At 42.1% G+C, this 24,168-nt stretch overlaps 1 protein-coding gene across 5 annotated transcripts in view; it reads left to right on the plus strand.

Moving 5' to 3' along the window:
* Window positions 1-24,168, plus strand: part of SMYD3 (SET and MYND domain containing 3) — a 690,952-nt gene that overhangs the window by 292,883 nt on the left and 373,901 nt on the right. Inside the window, exon 1 of one of the 5 annotated variants that reach the window (XM_042924639.1) lies at window positions 19,932-20,480. The exons of the other annotated variants lie outside the window; for them this stretch is intronic. Coding sequence (XP_042780573.1) covers window positions 20,448-20,480 — 33 coding nt within the window. The 5' untranslated portion in view covers window positions 19,932-20,447. Of the gene's footprint in view, window positions 1-19,931; window positions 20,481-24,168 lie in introns of those variants that run through there. 5 annotated transcript variants of the gene reach the window in all.

Here is a 24,168-nt window from a genome sequence, read left to right on the forward strand (position 1 = left end):
ATCAACCCTCAGTTTGTTCTCAGTTTTTAACAGTCTCTAATGCTTTGGCTCTCTCCCACTCTAACCTCTTTTTTTTTTTTTCCTTCCCCTCCCCCATGGGTTTCTGTTATGTTTCTCAGGATCCACATAAGAGTGAAACCATATGGTATCTGTCTTTCTCTGTATGGCTTATTTCACTTAGCATCACACTCTCCAGTTCCATCCATGTTGCTACAAAAGGCCATATTTCATTTTTTCTCATTGCCACGTAGTATTCCATTGTGTATATAAACCACAATTTCTTTATCCATTCATCAGTTGATGGACATTTAGGCTCTTTCCATAATTTGGCTATTGTTGAGAGTGCCGCTATAAACATTGGGGTACAGGTGCCCCTATGCATCAGTACTCCTGTATCCCTTGGATAAATTCCTAGCAGTGCTATTGCTGGGTCATAGGGTAGGTCTATTTTTAATTTTCTGAGGAACCTCCACACTGCTTTCCAGAGCGGCTGCACCAATTTGCATTCCCACCAACAGTGCAAGAGGGTTCCTGTTTCTCCACATCCTCTCCAGCATCTATAGTCTCCTGATTTCTTCATTTTGGCCACTCTGACTGGCGTGAGGTGGTATCTGAGTGTGGTTTTGATTTGTATTTCCCTGATAAGGAGCGACGTTGAACATCTTTTCATGTGCCTGTTGGCCATCCGGATGTCTTCTTTAGAGAAGTGTCTATTCATGTTTTCTGCCCATTTCTTCACTGGGTTATTTGTTTTTTGGGTGTGGAGTTTGATGAGCTCTTTATAGATTTTGGATACTAGCCCTTTGTCCGATGTGTCATTTGCAAATATCTTTTCCCATTCCGTTGGTTGCCTTTTAGTTTTGTTGGTTGTTTCCTTTGCTGTGCAGAAGCTTTTTATCTTCATAAGGTCCCAGTAATTCACTTTTGCTTTTAATTCCCTTGCCTTTGGGGATGTGCCGAGTAAGAGATTGCTACGGCTGAGGTCAGAGAGGTCTTTTCCTGCTTTCTCCTCTAAGGTTTTGATGGTTTTCTGTCTCACATTCAGGTCCTTTATCCATTTTGAGTTTATTTTTGTGAATGGTGTGAGAAAGTGGTCTAGTTTCAACCTTCTGCATGTTGCTGTCCAGTTCTCCCAGCACCATTTGTTAAAGAGACTGTCTTTTTTCCATTGGATGTTCTTTCCTGCTTTGTCAAAGATGAGTTGGCCATACGTTTGTGGGTCTAGTTCTGGGGTTTCTATTCTATTCCATTGGTCTATGTGTCTGTTTTTATGCCAATACCATGCTGTCTTGATGATGACAGCTTTGTAGTAGAGGCTAAAGTCTGGGATTGTGATGCCTCCTGCTTTGGTCTTCTTCTTCAAAATTACTTTGGCTATTCGGGGCCTTTTGTGGTTCCATATGAATTTTAGGATTGCTTGTTCTAGTTTCGAGAAGAATGCTGGTGCAATTTTGATTGGGATTGCATTGAATGTGTAGATAGCTTTGGGTAGTATTGACATTTTGACAATATTTATTCTTCCAATCCATGAGCAGGGAATGTCTTTCCATTTCTTTATATCTTCTTCAATTACCTGCATAAGCTTTCTATAGTTTTCAGCATACAGATCTTTTACATCTTTGGTTAGATTTATTCCTAGGTATTTTATGCTTCTTGGTGCAATTGTGAATGGGATCAGTTTCTTCATTTGTCTTTCTGTTGCTTCATTGTTAGTGTATAAGAATGCAACTGATTTCTGCACATTGATTTTGTATCCTGCAACTTTGCTGAATTCATGTATCAGTTCTAGCAGACTTTTGGTGGAGTCTATCGGATTTTCCATGTATAATATCATGTCATCTGCAAAAAGCGAAAGCTTGACTTCATCTTTGCCAATTTTGATGCCTTTGATTTCCTTTTGTTGTCTGATTGCTGATGCTAGAACTTCCAGCACTATATTGAACAGCAGCGGTGACAGTGGGCATCCCTGTCGTGTTCCTGATCTCAGGGAAAAAGCTCTCAGTTTTTCCCCGTTGAGGATGATGTTAGCTGTGGGCTTTTCATAAATGGCCTTTATGATCTTTAAGTATGTTCCTTCTATCCCGACTTTCTCAAGGGTTTTTATTAAGAAAGGGTGCTGGATTTTGTCAAAGGCCTTTTCTGCATCGATTGACAGGATCATATGGTTCTTCTCTTTTTTTTTGTTAATGTGATGTATCACGTTGATCGATTTGCGAATGTTGAACCAGCCCTGCATCCCAGGAATGAATCCCACTTGATCATGGTGAATAATTCTTTTTATATGCTGTTGAATTCGATTTGCTAGTATCTTATTAAGAATTTTTGCATCCATATTCATCAGGGATATTGGCCTGTAGTTCTCTTTTTTTACTGGGTCTCTGTCTGGTTTAGGAATCAAAGTAATACTGGCTTCATAGAATGAGTCTGGAAGTTTTCCTTCCCTTTCTATTTCTTGGAATAGCTTGAGAAGGATAGGTATTATCTCTGCTTTAAATGTCTGGTAGAACTCCCCTGGGAAGCCATCTGGTCCTGGACTCTTATTTGTTGGGAGATTTTTGATAACCGATTCAATTTCTTCGCTGGTTATGGGTCTGTTCAAGCTTTCTATTTCCTCCTGATTGAGTTTTGGAAGAGTGTGGGTGTTTAGAAATTTGTCCATTTCTTCCAGGTTGTCCAATTTGCTGGCATATAATTTTTCATAGTATTCCCTGATAATTGTTTGTATCTCTGAGGGATTGGTTGTAATCATTCCATTTTCATTCACGATTTTATCTATTTGGGTCATCTCCCTTTTCTTTTTGAGAAGCCTGGCTAGAGGTTTGTCAATTTTGTTTATTTTTTCAAAAAACCAACTCTTGGTTTCGTTGATCTGCTCTACAGTTTTTTTAGATTCTATATTGTTTATTTCTGCTCTGATCTTTATTATTTCTCTTCTTCTGCTGGGTTTAGGCTGCCTTTGCTGTTCTGCTTCTATTTCCTTTAGGTGTGCTGTTAGATTTTGTATTTGGGATTTTTCTTGTTTCTTGAGATAGGCCTGGATTGCAATGTATTTTCCTCTCAGGACTGCCTTCGCTGCATCCCAAAGCGTTTGGATTGTTGTATTTTCATTTTCGTTTGTTTCCATATATGTTTTAATTTCTTCTCTAATTGCCTGGTTGACCCACTCATTCGTTAGTAGGGTGTTCTTTAACCTCCATGCTTTTGGAGGTTTTCCAGACTTTTTCCTGTGGTTGATTTCAAGCTTCATAGCATTGTGGTCTGAAAGTATGCATGGTATAATTTCAATTCTTGTAAACTTATGAAGGGCTGTTTTGTGACCCAGTATATGATCTATCTTGGAGAATGTTCCATGTGCACTCGAGAAGAAAGTATATTCTGTTGCTTTGGGATGCAGAGTTCTAAATATATCTGTCAAGTCCATCTGATCCAATGTATCATTCAGGGCCCTTGTTTCTTTATTGACTGTGTGTCTAGATGATCTATCCATTTCTGTAAGTGGGGTGTTAAAGTCCCCTGCAATGACCACATTCTTATCAATAAGGTTGCTTATGTTTATGAGTAATTGTTTTATATATCTGGGGGCTCGGGTATTTGGTGCATAGACATTTATAATAGTTAGCTCTTCCTGGTGGATAGACCCTGTGATTATTATATAATGCCCTTCTTCATCTCTTGTTACAGCCTTTAATTTAAAGTCTAGTTTGTCTGATATAAGTATGGCTACTCCAGCTTTCTTTTGGCTTCCAGGAGCATGATAAATAGTTCTCCATCCCCTCACTTTCAATCTAAAGGTGTCCTCAGATCTAAAATGAGTCTCTTGTAGACAGCAAATAGATGGGTCTTGTTTTTTTATCCATTCTGATACCCTATGTCTTTTAGTTGGCGCATTTAATCCATTTACATTCAGTGTTATTATAGAAAGATACGGGTTTAGAGTCATTGTGATGTCTGTATGTTTTATGCTTGTAGTGATGTCTCTGGTACTTTGTCTCACAGGATCCCCCTTAGGATCTCTTGTAGGGCTGGTTTCGTGGTGACAAATTCCTTCAGTTTTTGTTTGTTTGGGAAGACCTTTATCTCTCCTTCTATTCTAAATGACAGACTTGCTGGATAAAGGATTCTCGGCTGCATATTTTTGCTGTTTAGCACACTGTAGATATCGTGCCAAGCCTTTCTGGCCTGCCAAGTTTCAAAGGAGAGATCAGTCACGAGTCTTATAGGTCTCCCTTTATATGTGAGGGCACGTTTATCCCTTGCTGCTTTCAGAATTTTCTCTTTATCCTTGTATTTTGCCAGTTTCACTATGATATGTCGTGCAGAAGATCGATTCAAGTTACGTCTGAAGGGAGTTCTCTGTGCCTCTTGGATTTCAATGCCTTTTTCCTTCCCCAGTTCAGGGAAGTTCTCAGCTATAATTTGTTCAAGTACCCCTTCAGCACCCTTCCCTCTCTCTTCCTCCTCTGGGATACCAATTATGCGTATATTATTTTTTTTTAGTGTATCACTTAGTTCTCTAATTTTCCCCTCATACTCCTGGATTTTTTTATCTCTCTTTCTTTCAGCTTCCTCTTTCTCCATAACTTTATCTTCTAGTTCACCTATTCTCTCCTCTGCCTCTTCAAGCCGAGCCATTGTGGATTCCATTTTGTTTTGCAATTCGTTTAAAGCGTTTTTCAACTCCTCGTGACTGTTCCTTAGTCCCTCGATCTTTGTGGCAAGAGATTCTCTGCTGTCCTGTATACTGTTTTCAAGCCCAGCGATTAATTTTATGACTATTATTCTAAATTCACTTTCTGTTATATTATTTAAATCCTTTTTGATCAGTTCATTAGCTGTTGTTATTTCCTGGAGATTCTTCTGAGGGGAATTCTTCCGTTTGGTCATTTTGGAGAGTCCCTGGCGTGGTGAGGACCTGCAGTGCACTTCCCCTGTGCTGTGGTGTAAAACTGGAGTTGGTGGGCGGGGCCGCAGTCCGACCCGATGTCTGCCCCCAGCCCACTGCTGGGGCCACAGTCAGACTGGTGTGTGCCTTCTCTTCCCCTCTCGTAGGGGCGGGATTCACTGTGGGGAGGCGTGTCCCGTCTGGGCTACTTGCACACTGCCAGGCTTGTGTTGCTGGGGATCTGGCGTATTAGCTGGGGTGGGTAGGCAAGGTGCACGGGGGCTGGAGGGGCAGGCTTAGCTCGCTTCTCCTTAGGTGATCCACTTCAGGAGGAGCCCTGTGGCAGCGGGAGGGAGTCAGATCCGCTGCCGGAGGTTTGGCTCCGCAGAAGCACAGAGTTGGGTGGTTGCGCGGAGCGAGCAAGTTCTCTGGCAGGAACTGGTTCCCTTTGGGATTTTGGCTGGGGGATGGGCGGGGGAGATGGCGCTGGCGCCTTTGTTCCCCGCCAAGCTGAGCTCTGCCGTCCGGTGGCTCAGCAGCTCTCCCTCCCTTTGTCCTCCAGCCTTCCCGCTTTCCGAGCAGAGCTGTTAACTTATGACCTCCCAGACGCTAAGTCGCGCTTGCTGTCGGAACACAGTCTGTCCGGCCCCTCCGCTTTTGCCAGCCAGACTCGGGGGCTCTGCTTGGCCGGCGAGCCGCCCCTCCGCCCCGGCTCCCTCCCGCCAGTCCGTGGAGCGCGCACCGCCTCGCTGCCCTTCCTACCCTCTTCCGTGGGCCTCTAGTCTGCGCTTGACTCCGGAGACTCCCTTCTGCTAATCCTCTGGCGGTTTTCTGGGTTCTTTAGGCAGGTGTAGGTGGAATCTAAGTGATCGGCAGGACGCGCTGTGAGCCCCGCGTCCTCCTACGCCGCCATCTTTCTGACCTCTCCCATGAACTTCACTTTCAACTCAAGTGAAACGAGGCTGTAATAGGCACCTCCCGGGATTGTGTGGAAAAGAGGATCAGGTCTATGAAAAGCAAAATGCCTGTTACAGTCCCTGGGGGTTGGTTTGTTATTCCCACGCCCTGCTCCTTCCCCGTCAGGACGCGCATGTGAGTTCACGCCTGCCTGGCAACCACACTGCTCTCTTCTAGAAATAGCACCCTACGTCTGCTTTGGAGACTCCCCTGTCTCAGGATAGAAGCGTGGATAGATGTTGTTCGAAATCCCCTGGTGAACGTGCAACCCAAGCTGGCCCGTCAGATGTGTTCTTCTGAATCTGGTACTTTCTGCCATTCAGAGCCCTGCAGCTGCTCTGGTCCCTGACAGTAAATGCTTTTTTCTTTTTTTCAAAACTTAAATTAACTGGGTTGGTTCTATTGCTCATATCCACGGTCCCCTGACTGAGTGGGAATAATTTCACACACAGATCCGTTCATCTGTTTACTGATTACCTTTCTATTACGCATCCAGTGCTCGGTGCAGGGGTGGTGCAGGGGTGCGTTCAGAGCGGAGAGGTGGGTCTCCTGCCCCCTCCTTGCGGTGCTCACGGAGCTCCCATCTGGGCTTGGGTGGGGGTGGTGCTCTCTCCGCACAGCTGCTCACACGGAGTGCAGCTTAGGGCCAAATCCCAAATTAAGTGTGGTGTTAGGCCTAGTGACAGTTCATCCAACTCTGAAAAAAGTTAATTAAGATGTTTTATGTTAAAGAAACCAAACCCTGTAATGCCCATTGGTTAATCATAGTCTTTTTAAAGAAACACCGCTTCTCTCAGCCTTTTTATTTATTTCTCTTAATTTTGTCTTTTTTGTTCTTCAGCCCGGTCAAGAAAGTGCCTTGTACTTTTATATCAAGACGTAGATGAAACTAGAAAATTCTGAGCTTTTGTGGAAAATTGTGGCCTTTGATTACTCACACTGGTCGTTAATTTCTCTCTGTTATGTTGCCATTACAGCATTCAAAGCTGTAGACTAGGACCTACTGATTTAGAAGAGCCTGAGGCATTGTTGACCAAGATGAGGAGCCTTTAATGACTGACTTAGCTGGTAAAAGTCACTGCAGTTGCCGCTTGAAGATTCATTTGTGAAGCCTTCGTTGGTAGGGAAGTTGTAAGTCTTATAACATGTAAACTCTTTCTTTTTTCAACAAATAACACTATAAACCCTGGCCAGTTTTTATTAAAAGCATCTTCTGATATTTTCATCAAATCCATTTTGCTCCTTTTTTGAATGATTTTTTTACCTGTGGAAAGAATAGGATTTCATTGGCCTCCTTTGAATAACAGAAGTAAACAGGTAGTGTTCATATCACGAAAAATTAAAATCAGAGCTGCACGTTGCTCAGAGGCATTAACCACATCTGGGCACATCTGTTCTTGGGAAGGAGAGCCTGCCTGCCTGTGTATGGGGACCAGGTTGCCAAAGGCCCCTTCTCACTGTTATTCAGTGCAGCACAGTGGCCTGGTCATTACTCCAGGGGCTGCTGTGTGACAGGAAAGTCATGCTGTTTCGGACTTATTTGTCATCTTTTCTCTTGCTGGGAAAGCAGATGCGCTGAATGTAACTGAAGGCTTGGGCCCGTGTTAGCAGTATACTGTGTACAGGCAGGCACGTCAGTAGTAAAAATTGATGTGGGCAGCGGAGCTGGATCCAAATCCAGACAATTTGATCAGTCTACACTCTTTACCACAATTATAATGTCAAACAGACAACATTTTTTTAAAGTTTATTTATTTATTTGGAGAGAGGGGATGAAGGGGAGGGGCAAAAAGAGGGAGAAAGAGAGAATCCATGCTGTCAGTGTGGAACCCAATGCAGGGCTCGAACCCCTGAAACTTGAGATCATGACCTGAGCCAAAATCAAGAGTTGGGCACTTAACCAACTGAGCCACCCAGGCGCACCCAAACAAATAGTTTTAAAACAAACCAAAATATGTAATATGATTTAGTGTTGGAAAGATTGTGTAAAATATTTTTGGGGGGGCAGGAGAGAGAGAGAGAAAGTGAGTGTCTATGTATGCATGTTCACAGGAGTGGGAAAAGGGGCAGAGAGAGAGAGAGAGAGAAAGAGAGAAAGGGAATGAATCCTAGGCAGGCTTCATGCTCAGCGCAGAGCACAACTTGGGTTTCGATTTCAGGGTCGCAAGATCATGACCTGAGCCAAATTCAAGAGTCAGATGGTTAATTGAGCCACCGAGGAGCCCCTGTATATATTTTTATACTAAATTTTTAATTTTAGAAAAGTTTAGATTTACAGCAGAAATGTGATGATAATATAGTTCCTTCATATACCTGGGGCACAGTTTTTCCCTATTATGAAAACTTTAGTGTGGTACATTTGTCATAATCAGTGACTCACTTATCAGTGTTGATACATTGATATTAATGGGAGTCTGTACTCCATTCAGATTTCCTTAGTTTATACCTAATGTCCGTTTTATTATTTTATTTTTTAAGTGTATTTATTTATTTATTTATTTTGAGGGGGGAGGGTAGAGAGGTAGAGAGAGAATCCCAAGCAGGCTTTGCACTGTCAGCACAGAGCCCAACTTGGAGCTCAGCCTCACGAACTGTGAGATCATGACCCGAGCCCAAATCAAGAGTCAGATGCTTAACCGACTGAGCCGTCCCCCACCCCAGGCACCCCCTCATTCTTTTTTCCACCTAATGTCCTGTCCCTCACAGGACACTACCTTACTCGTAGTCATCATATTGCCTTAGGCTGTTCTGTGACTTTGTTTTTGATGATCTTGACAGTTTTGAAGAGTACTGTACTGGTCAGGTATTTTATAGAATGTCCCTTACGTGGAAAAAGGAACTAATACTTGTCCGAAGTTGTCTCATGGTTAGAGTGGAGATTTGGGTTTTGGAGAGGAAGACCACAGAGGTAAGGTGCCATTTTCATCACATTATGGCAAGGGTGTGCTTTGTCACGTGACTTCTTGTTGGTGTTGACCTTGGTCACCTGCTCAGGTGTTTGTGTAGTTTCTCCTTCCCCCTTCCTCATGGTCCCCTTTGGATGGAAGTGGCTCTATACAGCCCACACTTAAAGAGTGGGGAGAATAGTCCTCCTTCTTGAAGGAGGAGTATTTACATAAATTATTTGCAATTCTTCTGCACAGGAGATCGGTGTCCTCTCTTTTAGTCATTTAATTATATCAGTATGGTCTCGTGGATGTTTATTTTACATTCTGAGTTGTACTCCAACACCGCTTTGTTTATGTTGTTGCCAAGCTGTTCTAGCTTTGGCTGTTGGGAGCTCCTTCAGGTGGCTCCTGTGTGCCTGTGACACATCCCCGTCTTTGTGGAGTTTGTTTGTGTTTAGCATGTCCTTCTATTCTGTCACTAAAGAATACTCCAGGCTTGCCTTGTGTGTTTCCTGCTCTGATCCTAGAATCACCCACTCCTGCAGGAGCCTGGTTTCTTTCATTAGAGAGTGGTGCTGGAAACCAGGAGCTGAACGCTGTCCTGGTTGCTGCTGGGGGGTCTTTGCTAACAGACCTTCTATAAAAGCTTTAACTCTCATTCTCAAAGCCTCCTGAGTTTCTGTCCTTAATTTGTTTTTCCCTGGATAAAAAATGTTTTATTGTAGTTACGATCAAGAATTGCCAACAGTAGGATATAAGGGAGATCTGGCTGTGACACCTGCCACACTGTTGGTTAGCAGGATTGATTTGGCTGGTCTGGCTGCTTGGGCTACATGGGTGTCCCCTGCTTCCCTCCCTGTTCCAGTGTGCTCCTCCCAAAGCTGTGTGCTCTGTTGAAGAGGACAACCTTCCCCAATAGAGAAGGACCATTCTTTTTTTTTATGTTTGTTTATTTTGGGGAGAGAGAGAGAGACAGAGCACGAGTGGGGGAGGGGCAGAGAGAGAGGGAGACATAGAATCTGAAGCAGGCTCCAGGTTCCAGGCTCTGAGCTGTCAGCACAGAGCCCAATGTGGAGCGCAAACTCACGAGCTGTGCGATCATGACCTGAGCCGAAGTTGAGTGCTTAACCGACTGAGCCACCCAGGCACCCCGACAAGAACCATTCGTTGGTCAAGGTTGTATGAGTAGCTGTGCTCCCCTGGGAGACCCTCCAAACAAGCTCTCAGAAATTTAACAAGAATATATACTTTGTAAGAACTTCTCTTAGAAGTGCATAATTGTCTCCATAAATTTGCCTTTATCCTTTTTCAAGGTAATTTTTAATAAGTTTTACACAAAGCAGTGATTCCCTGGATGGTGACTCTGAAGAGTGCCATTTGTGTTTTTCTTTTACAGTGGATTTTCCGTTCATCTAATTCATTATTAGAGTTAGAAATGCAAACAGGTCGGCAATTGAGGTTTGCACTTGGAAGCTGGATATTTATTATTCTTAGTTACACGATGGAAAAAAAAAAAAAAAAGACAAGCTTTCTTATCTGTACCCAGGAGTGATTTTCAGAATTGTTGATGTTGCTCCATCAAAGCAGGATAGCCAGAACACCAGGAGATCATGTCAGGTGCATTCTGGACAAACAGCACTCCGTCCAGGCCTACAGAACTGCCAAAGATACGCGAACTCTTGGCTTATAAGTGGTGGGAAGTAAATGTCTTTTAAAGTATTTGTGGTATTTCTAAAAGGGAAGCTTTTTTAAAATACAGAAGTGACAATAAGATTGGGGCCCCTGGGTGGCTCAGTCAGTTGAGCATCAGACTCTTGATCTCAGCTTAGGCCATGATCTCACAGTTTGTGGGTTCGAGCCCCTCGTTGGGCTCTGCGCTGAGGGTGTAGCCTGCTTGGATCCTCTCTCTCTGTCTCTGTCTCTGTCTCTCTCTGTCTCTTTGCTACCTTTTAAGACAGTGTTGTCCTTGGTAAGGTGACATATTACTCTAAAAAACCTTCATTTTTTAAAGATAAAAAAGTGGCCTGTTAGCACAGGCACCACCACAGCTGAGGTCGACAAGGTCTCTGAATCCTTTGTTTAAAAAGTCAGCCTAATTAGAGCTTTCCTACAGCTTTCCAACCTGCTGCTGAGCTAGGTGATCGTGTATTCCAGTGGCCGCAGAGTAATAACGTACTGAGGGGTGTACTTGGTCAGGATAGGGAAACACAGAAGGTAAAATTTAGAAGAGAAGCGAGCTGTTATAACATTTGGGTTGTGTGTGTTTTTGAGCAGTATGTCCTGTGGTCTAGGAATTCCTGGCCATTTGGGGTTTGGAGGGTATGTTGTGAATGTGCCTGTGCATCTGACATGACATGGCACCTTGTCGGTCACTGGAATAGAGTCCAGATGTGCCACTGTTTCTGACAACTCACTGCTGGTCTGAGATTGGAGGAGCACGAGTTAGGATGCTTTCGCTCCTTTGCCATTTTGGTATGTATCCTCCCTCCTTGAGTAACAGGGAAAGTTTGAAAGGGACACAGAGGTAAGAAGGAAAGAAAAGGCCTGGAATTCCAGGAAGGATGGAGAAAAAGAAAGGGAGGTACCTGCTTCCATGACTGCTCTTTGCGGCAGGGGAGAGCTGGCTGTGCTGGGTTTCTGGCAGTTCTTCTGGAAGCTCCCTGAGGAGGTTGGAGAAGGTGACTGGGGCGTGTCTGATGAAAGTGTAGGTCCTCCCTGCTGACCATGGTCTTAGTTGACTTGGATGGTTTATACTGTGGGAAAGAGGCCTGGAGAGAAACTCCGGGATAATAGTGGAGGGCGGGGCTTTGCTATCTATACAGCAGGTCAAACCACAGGGCCACTCACTCCCTGCTGGGGCTGCTCTTCTTGTCAGGTTCCCTGGCCAGTATATTGCAGAGCTTAGATTCTTACCTGAGGGCACGTTAAAATAAACATGTTCTGATGGTATAAAAATCAGTTTAGTCCAATTTTAAGCTCTAAAGAGTTGGCAGTCTAACTCTTTTGAACAAAACATTTCATTAGTTATTCCTATTCCTGTATGATCTTCCTGTATTTTGAGTGTTAATTTGTTCTTCATATCTCTTCTTCCTCACTTTTCCATCAGACGTGTATATAACGTTAGCAAAGTGACTCTCATGTCATCCCCAGCGAGTCAGGGGCCTCAATGTGGATTCCCTTAGTTAGAGGTAATAAATGAGATAGGAACTTAAAAATAAGCTGAGAATATTTCTAATAAGGGATATTTTTGTTTAACATGTTGCATTGGGCTTACCTAGAATGTAGAATGAAAAAATAATCTGAACACCACCTCTCAGTTTTCTTAGCATATTTTCTTCTTAATTTAGTTATACTTATTAGAACTCGAAGACTTCCTATAATTATTTCATTAAAGCCCTGCATTGGCTGTTGAAATGCATACATTGCAACCATGTTCTTTTTATTTTGATTTCGCATTTTACTTTTTTTTTTAAGATATATTTTTTTGGGGGGCCTTTTTTTCTTCTTAAACTCAAAAGTTAGTTAACATATAGCGTAGTCTTGGCTTCAGGAGCAGAACCCAGTGATTTCATCTCTTGCCTATGACATGAAAAGTGCCCTCCTCAATGCCCATCACCCATTTAGCCCATCCCTCCACCCATCCCCCGTCCAGCAGTCCTCAGTTTGTTGATTTTTTAAAGTGATCTCTGCACTCAATGTGGGGCTTGAACTCGCATCCCCGAGATCAAGAGCCACGTGCTCCACCGACTGGGCCAGCTGGGCGCCCACATTTTGCCTTTTTATTTTTTTCTTCAAGTGTTTCTCTTTTTTCTCTTCTCTTCTCTTCTCTTCTCTTCTCTTCTCTTCTCTTCTCTTCTCTTCTCTTCTCTTCTCTTCTCTTCTCTTCTTTCTCAGAGCGAGAGAGAGGGAGAGAAAGCACACGTGTGCACAAGCAGAGGATAGGTAGGGGGGAGACAGAGAATTTGAAGCAGGCTCCATGTAGTCAGTGCGGAGCCTGATGTGGGATTTCAGTCTCACAAACCTTGAGATCATGACCTGAGCCGAAATCGAGTCAGTCGCCCAACTGACTGAGCACCCCCACATTTTACCTTTTGAAAAGCACAATGCATTACTCTTGCCAAGAAAATGTAAAGATCCCAGTAAGATTTATTCTGCTCCTTTCCCCAAGAGAAAGGAGAATCTGAAATTTACTCTTCTATTTACTAATAACTGGATTTAAATCAATTTAATCTAATATTTGCTCTTTCAAAGAATAATGATTATTAGTTTGATTTCTTTCCCCCCTTTAAAGTTGTGACTAAATAATAATACATTTTAATGTTGATAGATGCCATAGTTTTATATTTCATTTTATTTTGTAGTACCATTTACTAAAGAAATTGATGGAATGTGAGTCTGGGTGTAACAGACACGTGCACACACGCACCCTTGTCTATATCCAATTATGTGTTAACAGAAGTCCTTAAAATCTTCAAACAAATGTAACATCCTTAATTTTTCCATAATAACAACTTCATATTTAGTGTTTGAAGGTTTTCTGGTTGTTTTTGTATCTGTTTTTGCAGTGGTTCTGAGACTTTAGGGTGTGTCTGAATTACCCGTTTTTGGAGTTTCTGATTTGGTAGGTTTGGCGAGGGGTTCAAGGCTTTGCACTGTGAAGAAGTTCTCAGGTTGCTGATGCTGTCGGTGTGGGCACCACACTTGAGGAATGATGGTGTTGTCATATACGGCCCCTCACAAGAACTCGGTGTGGTCTCGGGCAGATAGACACGAGAGGCTTTAGGCGTGGAGAAACTCATGAGTTTTCTGGTTGCACATAGTGAATTGGTGGTTGAACAGAGACCAGACCCACGAAGACCTTTCAGGTTTCCTCCTGCACAGGGTAAGGCTTCAGTTCCCCAAAACGTCTCTCTTCATTTTAAATGTTTGGTAATTTTCCCCCCTTTTTTTTTTTCCAGAGCCATTTTTGTATTTAGGTGGTCCTCCCCCCCCCCCCCAGTTTTCACATTTAATAAACGTATCTTCGAAATTTTCTTTCCTTTTAAAGATATAATGATTTTTGCACCTCCGTGGTCTACAAATGCAGCATCCTCTAGAAACAGAAAGCCTTATAGAACTTGGTAAGGCCACCGCGGCTAATCGCGAGGACAGATGTTGGTTTTACCCACCTGCCTGGTGTCTGGCAATTTTCCACTCTGTCTTGTGGCGGTAGCTCCAGGCAGAACCATGACTTACGGGCCCAGAACATGACATGGACCACGAATGATCCAGGACAAGGGGTCTGAAAATCACAAGAACAGCCCATGACAGAGGGCCCTGAACCGATTCATTCCAAGGATAATATTATCCGTTCCAGCCTCCACGGAAAACTGATGGTTTGTGATTCTGTCATGGGCACCCAACCACCCCCGTGTGGGAGCAGTGGCTTCCAAAAGCGAACTGTGGGGTCTGCTTCCCCTCCCCCACCACGCCTCTCTGAACTCGTCCAATGTGTTCCATACGGTGTCCTTGGCAGGACATCCCAGCCCCACCCAGGAGCTTGTGCACTTCGTGCTGGTCCTCACTGATGCTGTGATGAAGGTGGTGCTATGCATTTCTGATTTGTTTCCTAGCTCCTTCGTCCTGTTCTCTGGCTTTCCTCCTTCTGTTCAACTTTGACCTTGAAATACTTAAATTAAAAAAAAGGAGTCAGAGGAAAGTAATGTCTGGAGAACAAACTGAAAATCATGACCTTCACAATGTCCTATTATTTATTATTTTATTGTCGTCTTTTATCCGCCCTATTTGGTAGGAGAAGGAAAGCCTTGGTACATTTTACTTAATCTTGTTTTTTTTTTTTTTTTTTCTTTTTTTGGATTTGTTTTTTGTTTTTTTAATTCATTTTGTGGACACTATTAATCTTAATATGCTTTCACACTGGAAACTAATTCTGGGCTCATCTACTCCCCTCCTCTTCCTACTCTTTTTATATTTTATATTAAGCTTTTGATATGCACTAGGCTCTGTGTGTGATGCTATACAGTATCTTACTTAACCTTCTCATCAGACTAATAAGGTATTATTTTGAGGAAATAGATTCAGAGAGGTTGTGAGCTTGGCCAAGGTCTCACGCCTAGTACATGATGGAGCTGGGACTCGAATTCAGGCCTTTCAGACTCTAAAGCTTATGCATTTAAGGACTAGGCTATATTACCTCCCCTGTGAGGCCATTACTCAGATGGAGGTTGCATTTAATAACCTGGATTTCTTGAAATAAAGTAGGCTGTACATTAAAACAAGATCCTGGCTTTAAACTTGTCTCCATTTCCTTGTTACCTTTTCAGTTCTTAAAAAAGTATCGTATATAAGAGAAGGAAGGAATTACACTGTTTTCAGCAGTATGTGCCTCCCCTAAACATACCCCACTGACAGTGTGTTACTTTGCTGGACGTGGGAGTTTTTATTCTAGTCACTTGGTCTTTGAAAGCAGTCTATGATGGAGTTTCCATTTAAAACCAGAATGCTACTGTGATACAAACAATAATTTGCAGTGTGTACATCGGGCTCTTTCTCTTTATTTTGTTTTTATTTATTATTTTTTTGATGTTTATTTTTTTATTTTTTTATTATTTTTTAATTTTTTTAATTTATTTTTATTTATTATTTTTTTTGATGTTTATTTATTTTTGAGAGAGAGAAAGGAGGGAGAACGAGAGAGAGAGAGAGAGAGAGAGAGAGAGAGGGAGGGAGACTGTGAGCAGGGGAGGGATAGAGAGAAAGGGAGACAGAGAACCCTAAGCAGACTCCACATGGTCAGCATGGAGCCCAACACGGGGCTCAATCTCAGGAACCTCATGAATCGTGAGATCACGATCTGAGCTAAAATCAGGAGTCGGGTACTTAACCGACTGAGCCACTCAGGCACCTCTTCTTATGTTTTTCTTATGTTTAAAGATCCTTATGTTCTTTCTTCTTATGTTTCTCTTCTTGTTGTAGGAGTATGTATTTTAATAATAGATTTGATACAGCATTCAGATTTAGAACCAGGGATAAGTGAATATTATTAATGGTAATTGTATACAGAACCAAACTTAGATGTTCCCTCCCTTTTTCCTTCCTTCCTGTCTCCCTTTTTCCTCCTTCTCCCCCTCCCTTTCTCTGTTGCTCCAATATAGAATAACAGGTTGACTCCTGGATATTCCCCTTACTAGCTGAGTAGCCTTGAGAAAAATCATTCATTCATTTGAGCCTCAGCTTCCTTATCTATAAAACGCTGATGGTATTGTCTTTCTAGGTATTTGTAAGTCTTGGATGAGATAGTGTGCACCATACAAGAAAGCACCTCTGTGCAGCGTCTGGGTGGGTGCAACAGCACGTCAGTACTGTGTCCCTCTTCTCAATACATAGGTGTGCCTTCTGGAAAACAGTTACAAAATCAAAACACAATAGCAAAGGAACATATAGGCCGAAGGAACAGATTACAGGCAGACCTATAATCTGACTGATAAGAGAGATGTGTTTAGAAGGGCTTTGTGAACCAGAAATGTTAGCAACCTGTGCCCCTTTTAAAAAGCAATTTTTTTTTTTGATAATTAGATTGTCATCAGGCTTTACTTAAGCAATATTGGGTTATAGTAAACAGTGAAATAGATCTTTAAAATTCTGAGACAAACTTATTTATTTATTTATCAATGATTTATTTATTTTTGAGACAAACTTATTTTAAACTTAGAATTCTGTTCTCAAAGTGACAATCACGAGTGAAAGCTAAGGATATTTTTGAACATGCTTAGAAATTTTTTACCTACTGACTGCATTTGAAAGAATTACTTGAGACTGTATTCTGGTAGAAACAAAAGGAAGTAAAAGAGGAAGACAGGGGATACAGATAACAACGAGAGCAAAAATACTGGTAAAACTAATAAAGTCTAAATAATTGGTGTGTGTGTTACAAAATAATAACAATGTGAAATTCAAATCACAGACTGTTGATTTGTGCTGAGTAGGCTAGGTGCTGAGTAGGCTAGGAGGGAAGTGAAATGAGGCCAAGTTACCTTTTGTCTTGCTGGGGGTGAAAAAATTTCTAAATATAATTTATTAAAAAAGCAAACTTATTACAGAGTTTCTGTTTGGAGTGATGAAAAAGTCCTGGGAGTAGTGGTAATGGTCACACAGTATTGTGAATTTAATGCTACTGAATTGTGATCTTGAAAATGGTTGAAATGGCAAATTTTGTTATGAAAAAATGACAAAAAGAAAAAAGAAACCAGGCTCCGTGAGATACAGAGTCACAGTGCTCTCTTGGGCATTGTCTAGGCTGAGTGACGAAGAGCTGGGACCTCCTTGCGCAGAGCCGGGACCTCCCTGCGTGGATAGGGGTCCTCCCTGCGCAGAACTGGGTCCTCCCTGCGCGGAGCCGGGACCTCGACCCCTGTGCCCAGCCGGGACCTCCCTGCGTGGAGTTGGGTCCTCCCTGCACGGAGCCAAGATCTCCCTGCACGGAGCGGGGTCCTCCCTGCATGGAGCCGGGTCCTCCCTGTACAGAGCCAGGAGCAAGTAGATCCCTTTGTGAGCTTGAACTTCACGCCAGAGACCAAGCTGCACAAGGCCAGCACCTGCCGAGTGAATGAATGAATGTCCCGGCATTATTTGATATTTTATGGATGCAGCTTCCTGCACCCACTGTGATGCCAGATAAAATGATATTCTGATTGTAATTTGGTTTCTGGTGCACGGAGAGAACAGTCTGGTCAGAAGATGCCTGTCTGATCTTTTCACTCATTAGCTGTTCACTGTAAAAATGAATAAATTGTTATTTATGAAACATTCTTTCAAATACTCAAATGAGTTAAAGTTTTACAACTGAACTCCAAGAGGTCTGCTAGATACTTTGCAGCAGGGCCATCCTGAGTACAGTTGAAGAATGTGTGCCAGAGACCATGCAGTATTTTTCCTTCTTGGTGCTGCAATAAAAAGAGCTATTCTTAAGACTTGCCTACAATATTTCCGTCAGTAGGTACTCGGTAATTGAATATTCTTTCGTTCTTCCCCTCCACTTTGTATCGTTGTTATTCCCAAGGAATGGGTTCCATTACTGTGTCGTGTTTGTTTGCTTGGTTTAACTCATACTTTCCTACTTAAACAATGAGTATAAGCATGTTCATTTCTTAAGAAAGATAGATCAAAACCTGCTGGTCCCTTTAGAGCTTCAGTCTTACTTAAGAATGAACTGAATTCAGAAACATCTTAATTAAAATATTTAAGTTTCAAAGCTTGTAATTTTGAGATGTGTTTTGTCTTTTTTCACAGTGGAGCTATTGAAAAATCGCTTCAGCTACTTATGTTATTGTTGGTTTTCTGAATGTTGTCTGTAGTGATCCTCCTGAGCATTTTGAGGAAAAAGAATTGGACAAAATGTTCATTTCAGTCCTCGATTCTTGTTCTCCCCGTGTGCACATCCTGTGATTCTTTCCCTACGCTCAGTATGTGAGGACAAGACCTTCTTGTTCGTCGTTGTGCTTTCGAGTGCTTTTCCTCCCTCTTTTCTACTCTTCACCCCGTGTTCTTCTCCTTTCTTCAGGGTAAATGCTCTGAGCAGCGCTGCACAACTGGGGTCATTTGATCAACCTGTCAGCTCCTTGTCCCACTCTATGCTCTTCCTGTGTTTGTGGAGCAGATTATTTCTTCTCCCGTCTTTTCTCATTTTACATTTTATCCGAATAACAGTGAAAGTTTGTTCTTGTAGACCTTTTCTTCATAAATGTCAAGGAGCATCAGAGACATTCTTTTGTGGGCTAACTAGACCAGTGATGTTGTGGAAAGGGTATGGGACGTAGAGTCGGAAGATGAGTTAAAATACGGGCTTTACCCCCACCCGGATTAAGGAACTGTTGTCCTGAATCGGTCACCCTGGTGAGATTGTTGTATGACGAGGAGTCATCCTGGGGAAAGAGTTGTAGTGATGACTGTGTTGGCCCAACATGGTGAGATTTCAGTGTCTCTGAATTTCTGTGCGGGCGTGAAATGAAGTTGGACTTCTTCCCGACTGAACAGCCAACCAAGAATTCTGAATTCTGTCTCTTGGCTTACGGACTGTGCTGTTCTCTATTTTTATAGTATTTATATATGGGGAGAGACCAGGAGGGGAAATTGTGGAAGACTTAGAAATTATAAAAAAAAATTAGTAGATGTTCTGTGTAGCTCAACCAACCAGATTCTCTCTGCCTGTCATCATCTTTGAGTAGTTGTACAACTCTCCCTGTTGTAGTAATCAGAGTGAAGGAAATGATCTCATCCATGGACAGCTAATTATGATGAGAGAATGCAGTAGATGATTGCCTTTTGTATCCTGACCAGCTTCGCCAATTTTTGCCTCTTTTAGCATTCCTGAGGCTTATATATTTGTTTGCTCTTTGGATTCTCCTTTGAACAGGTTATAACATCTTATTGCTGGTTCCCTAATCAATGAGTTTAACAAAAACATTTATGCTTTTTGTTTTTTGAGATTTATGAATTTAACTTCCAAAAATGTATTCCTTAGCAATACAGTAGAAAAACATGATTCTGGGAATTAAGGGATCTCTTTGTTACTCATATCTCTGAGTTTGGTTTCCTCATTCAAAAGAAAAAAAAAAAGGTTGACCTAAATTATCTCTAGACTGTGATTCTCTGAATTTGTGATCCTATGATTCCATGTTTTAGTGTTCTATAAGCCTAAAGTGTATTGTCCTAAGTTTATTTTTTTTAACTTTTTATTTTAATTCCGGTTGGTTAACATGCAGTGTTAAATTAGTTTCAGGTGTACCATATAGTGACCAAGTTTATTATTATCAAGATGAATTGCCATAAAACCAAGGAATTTAAGTATCTTACATAAAAATCATGATAGAAATTTTTGGTAGTATTTTTAGCGCACATGTGCACATAAATTAGCATTACAGATGGTATTTTATTTTGGTGTTTATTTCTCAGAAAGGACTTATAGTACTTGAATTGTTACTGATAGTTTTTGGTAGTGAGTGAAGAAAAGGTGAGCATTCCACAGTCTGCTGTTTAATAAGGAGAAAACTGTGTTTGCCTGTAAAAACGGTAATCTGGCTGATAACACTGTCATTGCTGCTGGACTGTTGTGGGTGTTACTGTAGTCAGTGGCAGTTTTCAACCATTAGTATAGTCAAAGCCATTTGTGAAACACCCTCCCTCATGGAGCATTGCATTAGGAAATGTAAAAAACAAAATTAAAAATCCCGTTCCTGCTGTTTGGGAAGTCGTTATTAAACATTGATGGAATATGTGTGTCTTAGCTCAGGCCGCTATAACAGAATACCACAGATTGGGTGGCTTAAACAACAGAAATGTATTTTCTCACAGTTCTGGGACTTAGAAATCCAAGCTCAAGGTTTCAGCTGATTTGATTTCTGGTGAGGACTCTTTATGGCTTGCAGACAGCTGCCTTCTTGATATGTCCTCACGTGGCCTTTCCTTCGTGGATACTCGTGGTGAGAGAGAAGAAGCTCTCTGATGGCTCTTCTTAAAAGGACACTAACCCCATCAGATCAGGACCCCACCATTATGACTTCATTTAACCTTAATCATTTCCTCAGAGGCACCTTTTCTAAGTGTAGCCACACTGGGAGTTAGGGCTTTGACATAGGAAGTGTGTAGAGACACAGACATTCAGTCTGTGACAAGGTGTGATGTGTTAGAAGTGGAAATCACACATCTTTGGTACAGATTGGGGGATGACAGGAAATGCTGTCCCCAGAGGAGGCCAGGTGAGTGTTGAGGACATCCGCCATGCTGCCGACGTGTGTGCTGACTTAGATGTCAGTTATACTGACCCCTTGTTCCTCATCTGCTCTGATTTCTCAACTGTTACCTCCATATATTTCCGGATAGGAGGGAAAAAAGGCAATGCATTTGCTTTTTGGTCATTTTGAATATGAAGGCTGAGACCTCTCTGGGTCAGGGTGTGTCTTCAGATTCTTTGAGCATGCTTTATAGTGTCTCAGAAAAGACCAGTGTCGTATATTCTTCTCACTCTTAGTTTTTCCACCCAAGCGCCTGTACTGGTTTGACACAGTGGGAATACTGACTCTTAGGGAATCACAAAACATGATATTTTGTGGATCTTGGAGTAGCTTACTTGGTTTAGAATAATCTAGTATGCACATAGATGGAGTTATTTCAAGCCCTCTGGCTTCACTTCTATGCCATATGCCTCATCATTTATTAAAGCTAGACTTTTGACTTTGATGTATGTCATGTTAGCACCTTGTAAATCCTTCTAGTAATAAATACCTTTGTACTAGTAAGGTGTAAACACTGTTGTTTCTACTCCATTTGCTTCTCTCTCTGTCGTTTTTACAGGGCTCTTTCACCTGCTAATGTTCCAGGATATTAATTTAAAACAGCCAGCCTAATAATACAAACTTCCCCTTTGCCTATGAAGAGCTGACCTCTTTTTACCTCTCCTTTTCAAATTCAGCTTGGAAAGCTCAATTTCCATCATCTTTTGAGCTAGTACTTCACCTCCCCGGTGCTCACAATTTAGCAGTCTTATTATTTCCAAGACTTTATACCGAGAACGCACCCCCAACTACTGTTTTTTCTCCTGCACATACTTTACTAGCTCAGTCAGGATTTTCATTTAATTTTCTTCCTTTACTTTATAGGAAGAGGAATTTGCCTTTTCCCTAATTCCTTCACCTTGCTTTTTCCTGACTTTGTCAATATTTGAAGGATTTAGCTTGGACATCTCTGGGTTTTAGGCCTTCTTGTGTTTAGCCATGGTGAGAGCTATCAAGTTAGATGATGTTCGGGAGACCGTGTTTGATGTTTTCTCCTCAGTTTCTGGTGTTCCGGAAGTTGACAAGTTAGCCTATCTGTAAAGTACTATTGCCTTGATTACTGCCTCTTTTTTTCATGGAAATTTCCTTAATTGTCCTGGACTTATATAAACTTTCTAATAACTTTTGTTGATGGCTTTTCTCTTGTACTAAGGAATTTATCTACTTGCTCTTGGTTCTAGACTCTCTCCAAAAAGCAACATGGACAATTTCAAGGGGTCTTAAGAGCCAAAAGTATCATGAAAAGATTGATAAAGTTAAACAGGCTAAGATTATTTAACTTGCTAAAGAGTAAGGCTGTGGAGACATTGAGCAATGGGCTCTTAACACAAGCTCCTGTATTCTCTGTGCTAATTGTGGCTCCCTGCATCATGGTGCTCATGCGGGGGAGGGGGGTGGGGGGTGCCTTTGCTGCCTTGTAGTGTTGCTTGTGCTTGGGTGTTGCATCCAGGAATCAAGAGCTGTTTCTTACTTTAGGAAGGATTTGGATTTGACCCATGGACTATATGATGCTGAACTCTGAAGGGAGTAACTGGGAGAGGGTCGCTGTGGGATCAGCCTCTTGAATCTTCCTTCCTGGGTGAGATGGATTAAGGGTGAAGACAGTTGAACTTTGGAGGTGTCTTCCAGACAAAGGATTTGAATCTGATTGATGCGGTCGGTTTCACCTTGTTTGTCTGCTTATGACTGGAAGCCCTTCATAATGGTTGGAGAACAATGAGATGCATTTACCAGTTCCTGAAGCCCCTTTCTTGCGTTAAGAGTGGTGAATAGTCCCAGGTAGAAGACGGTGTGATTGCAGCACACAAGAGCTTTCTACCGGGAGTCCCACTTCCACCAGGAGCCAGCTTTGCAAATAATGGGCTGTCCCTGAGCCTGTGGTTTCTGTCCCTGCAGGCCTCACCTTTCGGTTTACAATGCAGGAGCTTGATTAGAAGAGTTCTAAGGTCCTGAGCTTTAATTGTGCAGGAGGGAGAGGCTGCAATGGGGGAGGTGGAAGTGATAGAAGAGCCGGAGGCGGGTGGAGGCAGGCCCTGGTGGTGGGGGAAAGGGGGAAGGAAGGAGGTGAAAGGGAGCGGTAGGGAGGAGCTGAGGAGGACGGTTAGTGGAGCCCCAGTCATGGAGGTGTCCTCTCTTTTTATTTGGATTAACCCTTTTTAGTTGGAACAAATAGGTGAGACCATTTGTTCAGGTTTGTCTTTGTTTCCTTCATTTGTAGGTTCAAATTGTACTTTCTGTGAAGATTTTAAGAGTTATTTTTGTTACTCACGATGGCCCTGCAGTATAAGCAAAGATAATTCTGTCTGTAAAATGTAGAAGCGAAGGTACGAGGTGGTTAAGCTATTTACATAGGAAATCAATGTGCTGGTGTTAGAATCCAGTTTTTCAAGTCTCTCGTTTGACTTTTCTGCTTCTGTGTGTGTGTAGGTGTATGGAGGACACCTCGTGTGGACACACGCTTGGCCCACAGCTAGCACAGTCGTACTGTGTCTCACAGGTAGGTGTCCATCCCGCTTACTGCGGAGGGGATTCCAAACCAGACCACCCAGGTGGTCTATGAAACACGTGTTTCGTAAGTCGGTAACTTGAATTCCGTCTCTTACAAATAGACCCATGCAAATGAAGAAAACATCCATACCCATGGGAAGCAGAAATTCTGAGATTTCCTGTGGGTTTGTGTGTAGAGGGGATCTTTGGTTGCCCAAAGTGCCATTCACGAAGTGACATACTTCATACTGCCCTTGAATTTCCTGCGTCCTTTATGTGGCAAAGAGGACGTCAGATGCACTGCTCTCGCTGAGCGGTCTCAGCTTTGGGGGCTCGAGAGGATGTGAGTTGCTCATTAATTTTGTAAACAGACAGGTTTCTTACATTGCAGCTACATGTAATTTCGAGGACACGTGTCTCTGTTCTCCCCTAAAGTGGAGAGTAGGGTCTCTGTTTTTATTTTTGTAGCTTAAGTGATTACTTTATCTCTAGGGGAAATAGAACCCATATGATGTACACATTCTAGTAGAATATGTTTCTTGCATGATATTTGGTTGTTTTTATCACATCTCTTTATGGCTCCTTACATCACATGCTCTGTTGGTCAGTTTGGGGGATTGTTTGCAAAGGGAAGCATCTCTTGCTGGAAACTTGTATAGTGATTGCTACCCATTCTGTCCTTCTGTGTTCCAGAATCAGGTGGCAAGCATCTGCATCATGATTTTGAGAGGAAGGTGTTAGATAATTAATGTTCTTAAATAAATACACAGGATTTTTTGTTTATTAAAACTTCCTTACTTGGGGATGTTCAAATTTAAAAAAAGTCTGTTTATTGAAGAGGCCCTAATGAGACAGGTAGGGTTGTTTTTTTTTTTTTCTTTTGTTTTGTTTTTTGAGACAGATACTTCTAGAGTACGTTATATCTTTATTTACCCCAAGCCCCCCAAAATACTGTGATAATGGAAAGTTTTGGATTTATGACACAGAATATTCCCCTTAAGGAAATCTCAGAGTTAAAAATAAAATTCACATTATCTATTTTTTTAATGATATTGGGGAATATTCTCATTGCTATGAAAAACTGGCAAACAAAAAGCAAAGAATCAAGTGTTTAACTTGCTTTCCT

This window comes from Panthera leo, chromosome F3 (assembly GCF_018350215.1).
Source record: "Panthera leo isolate Ple1 chromosome F3, P.leo_Ple1_pat1.1, whole genome shotgun sequence".
NCBI classification, from domain to species: Eukaryota; Metazoa; Chordata; class Mammalia; order Carnivora; family Felidae; genus Panthera; species Panthera leo.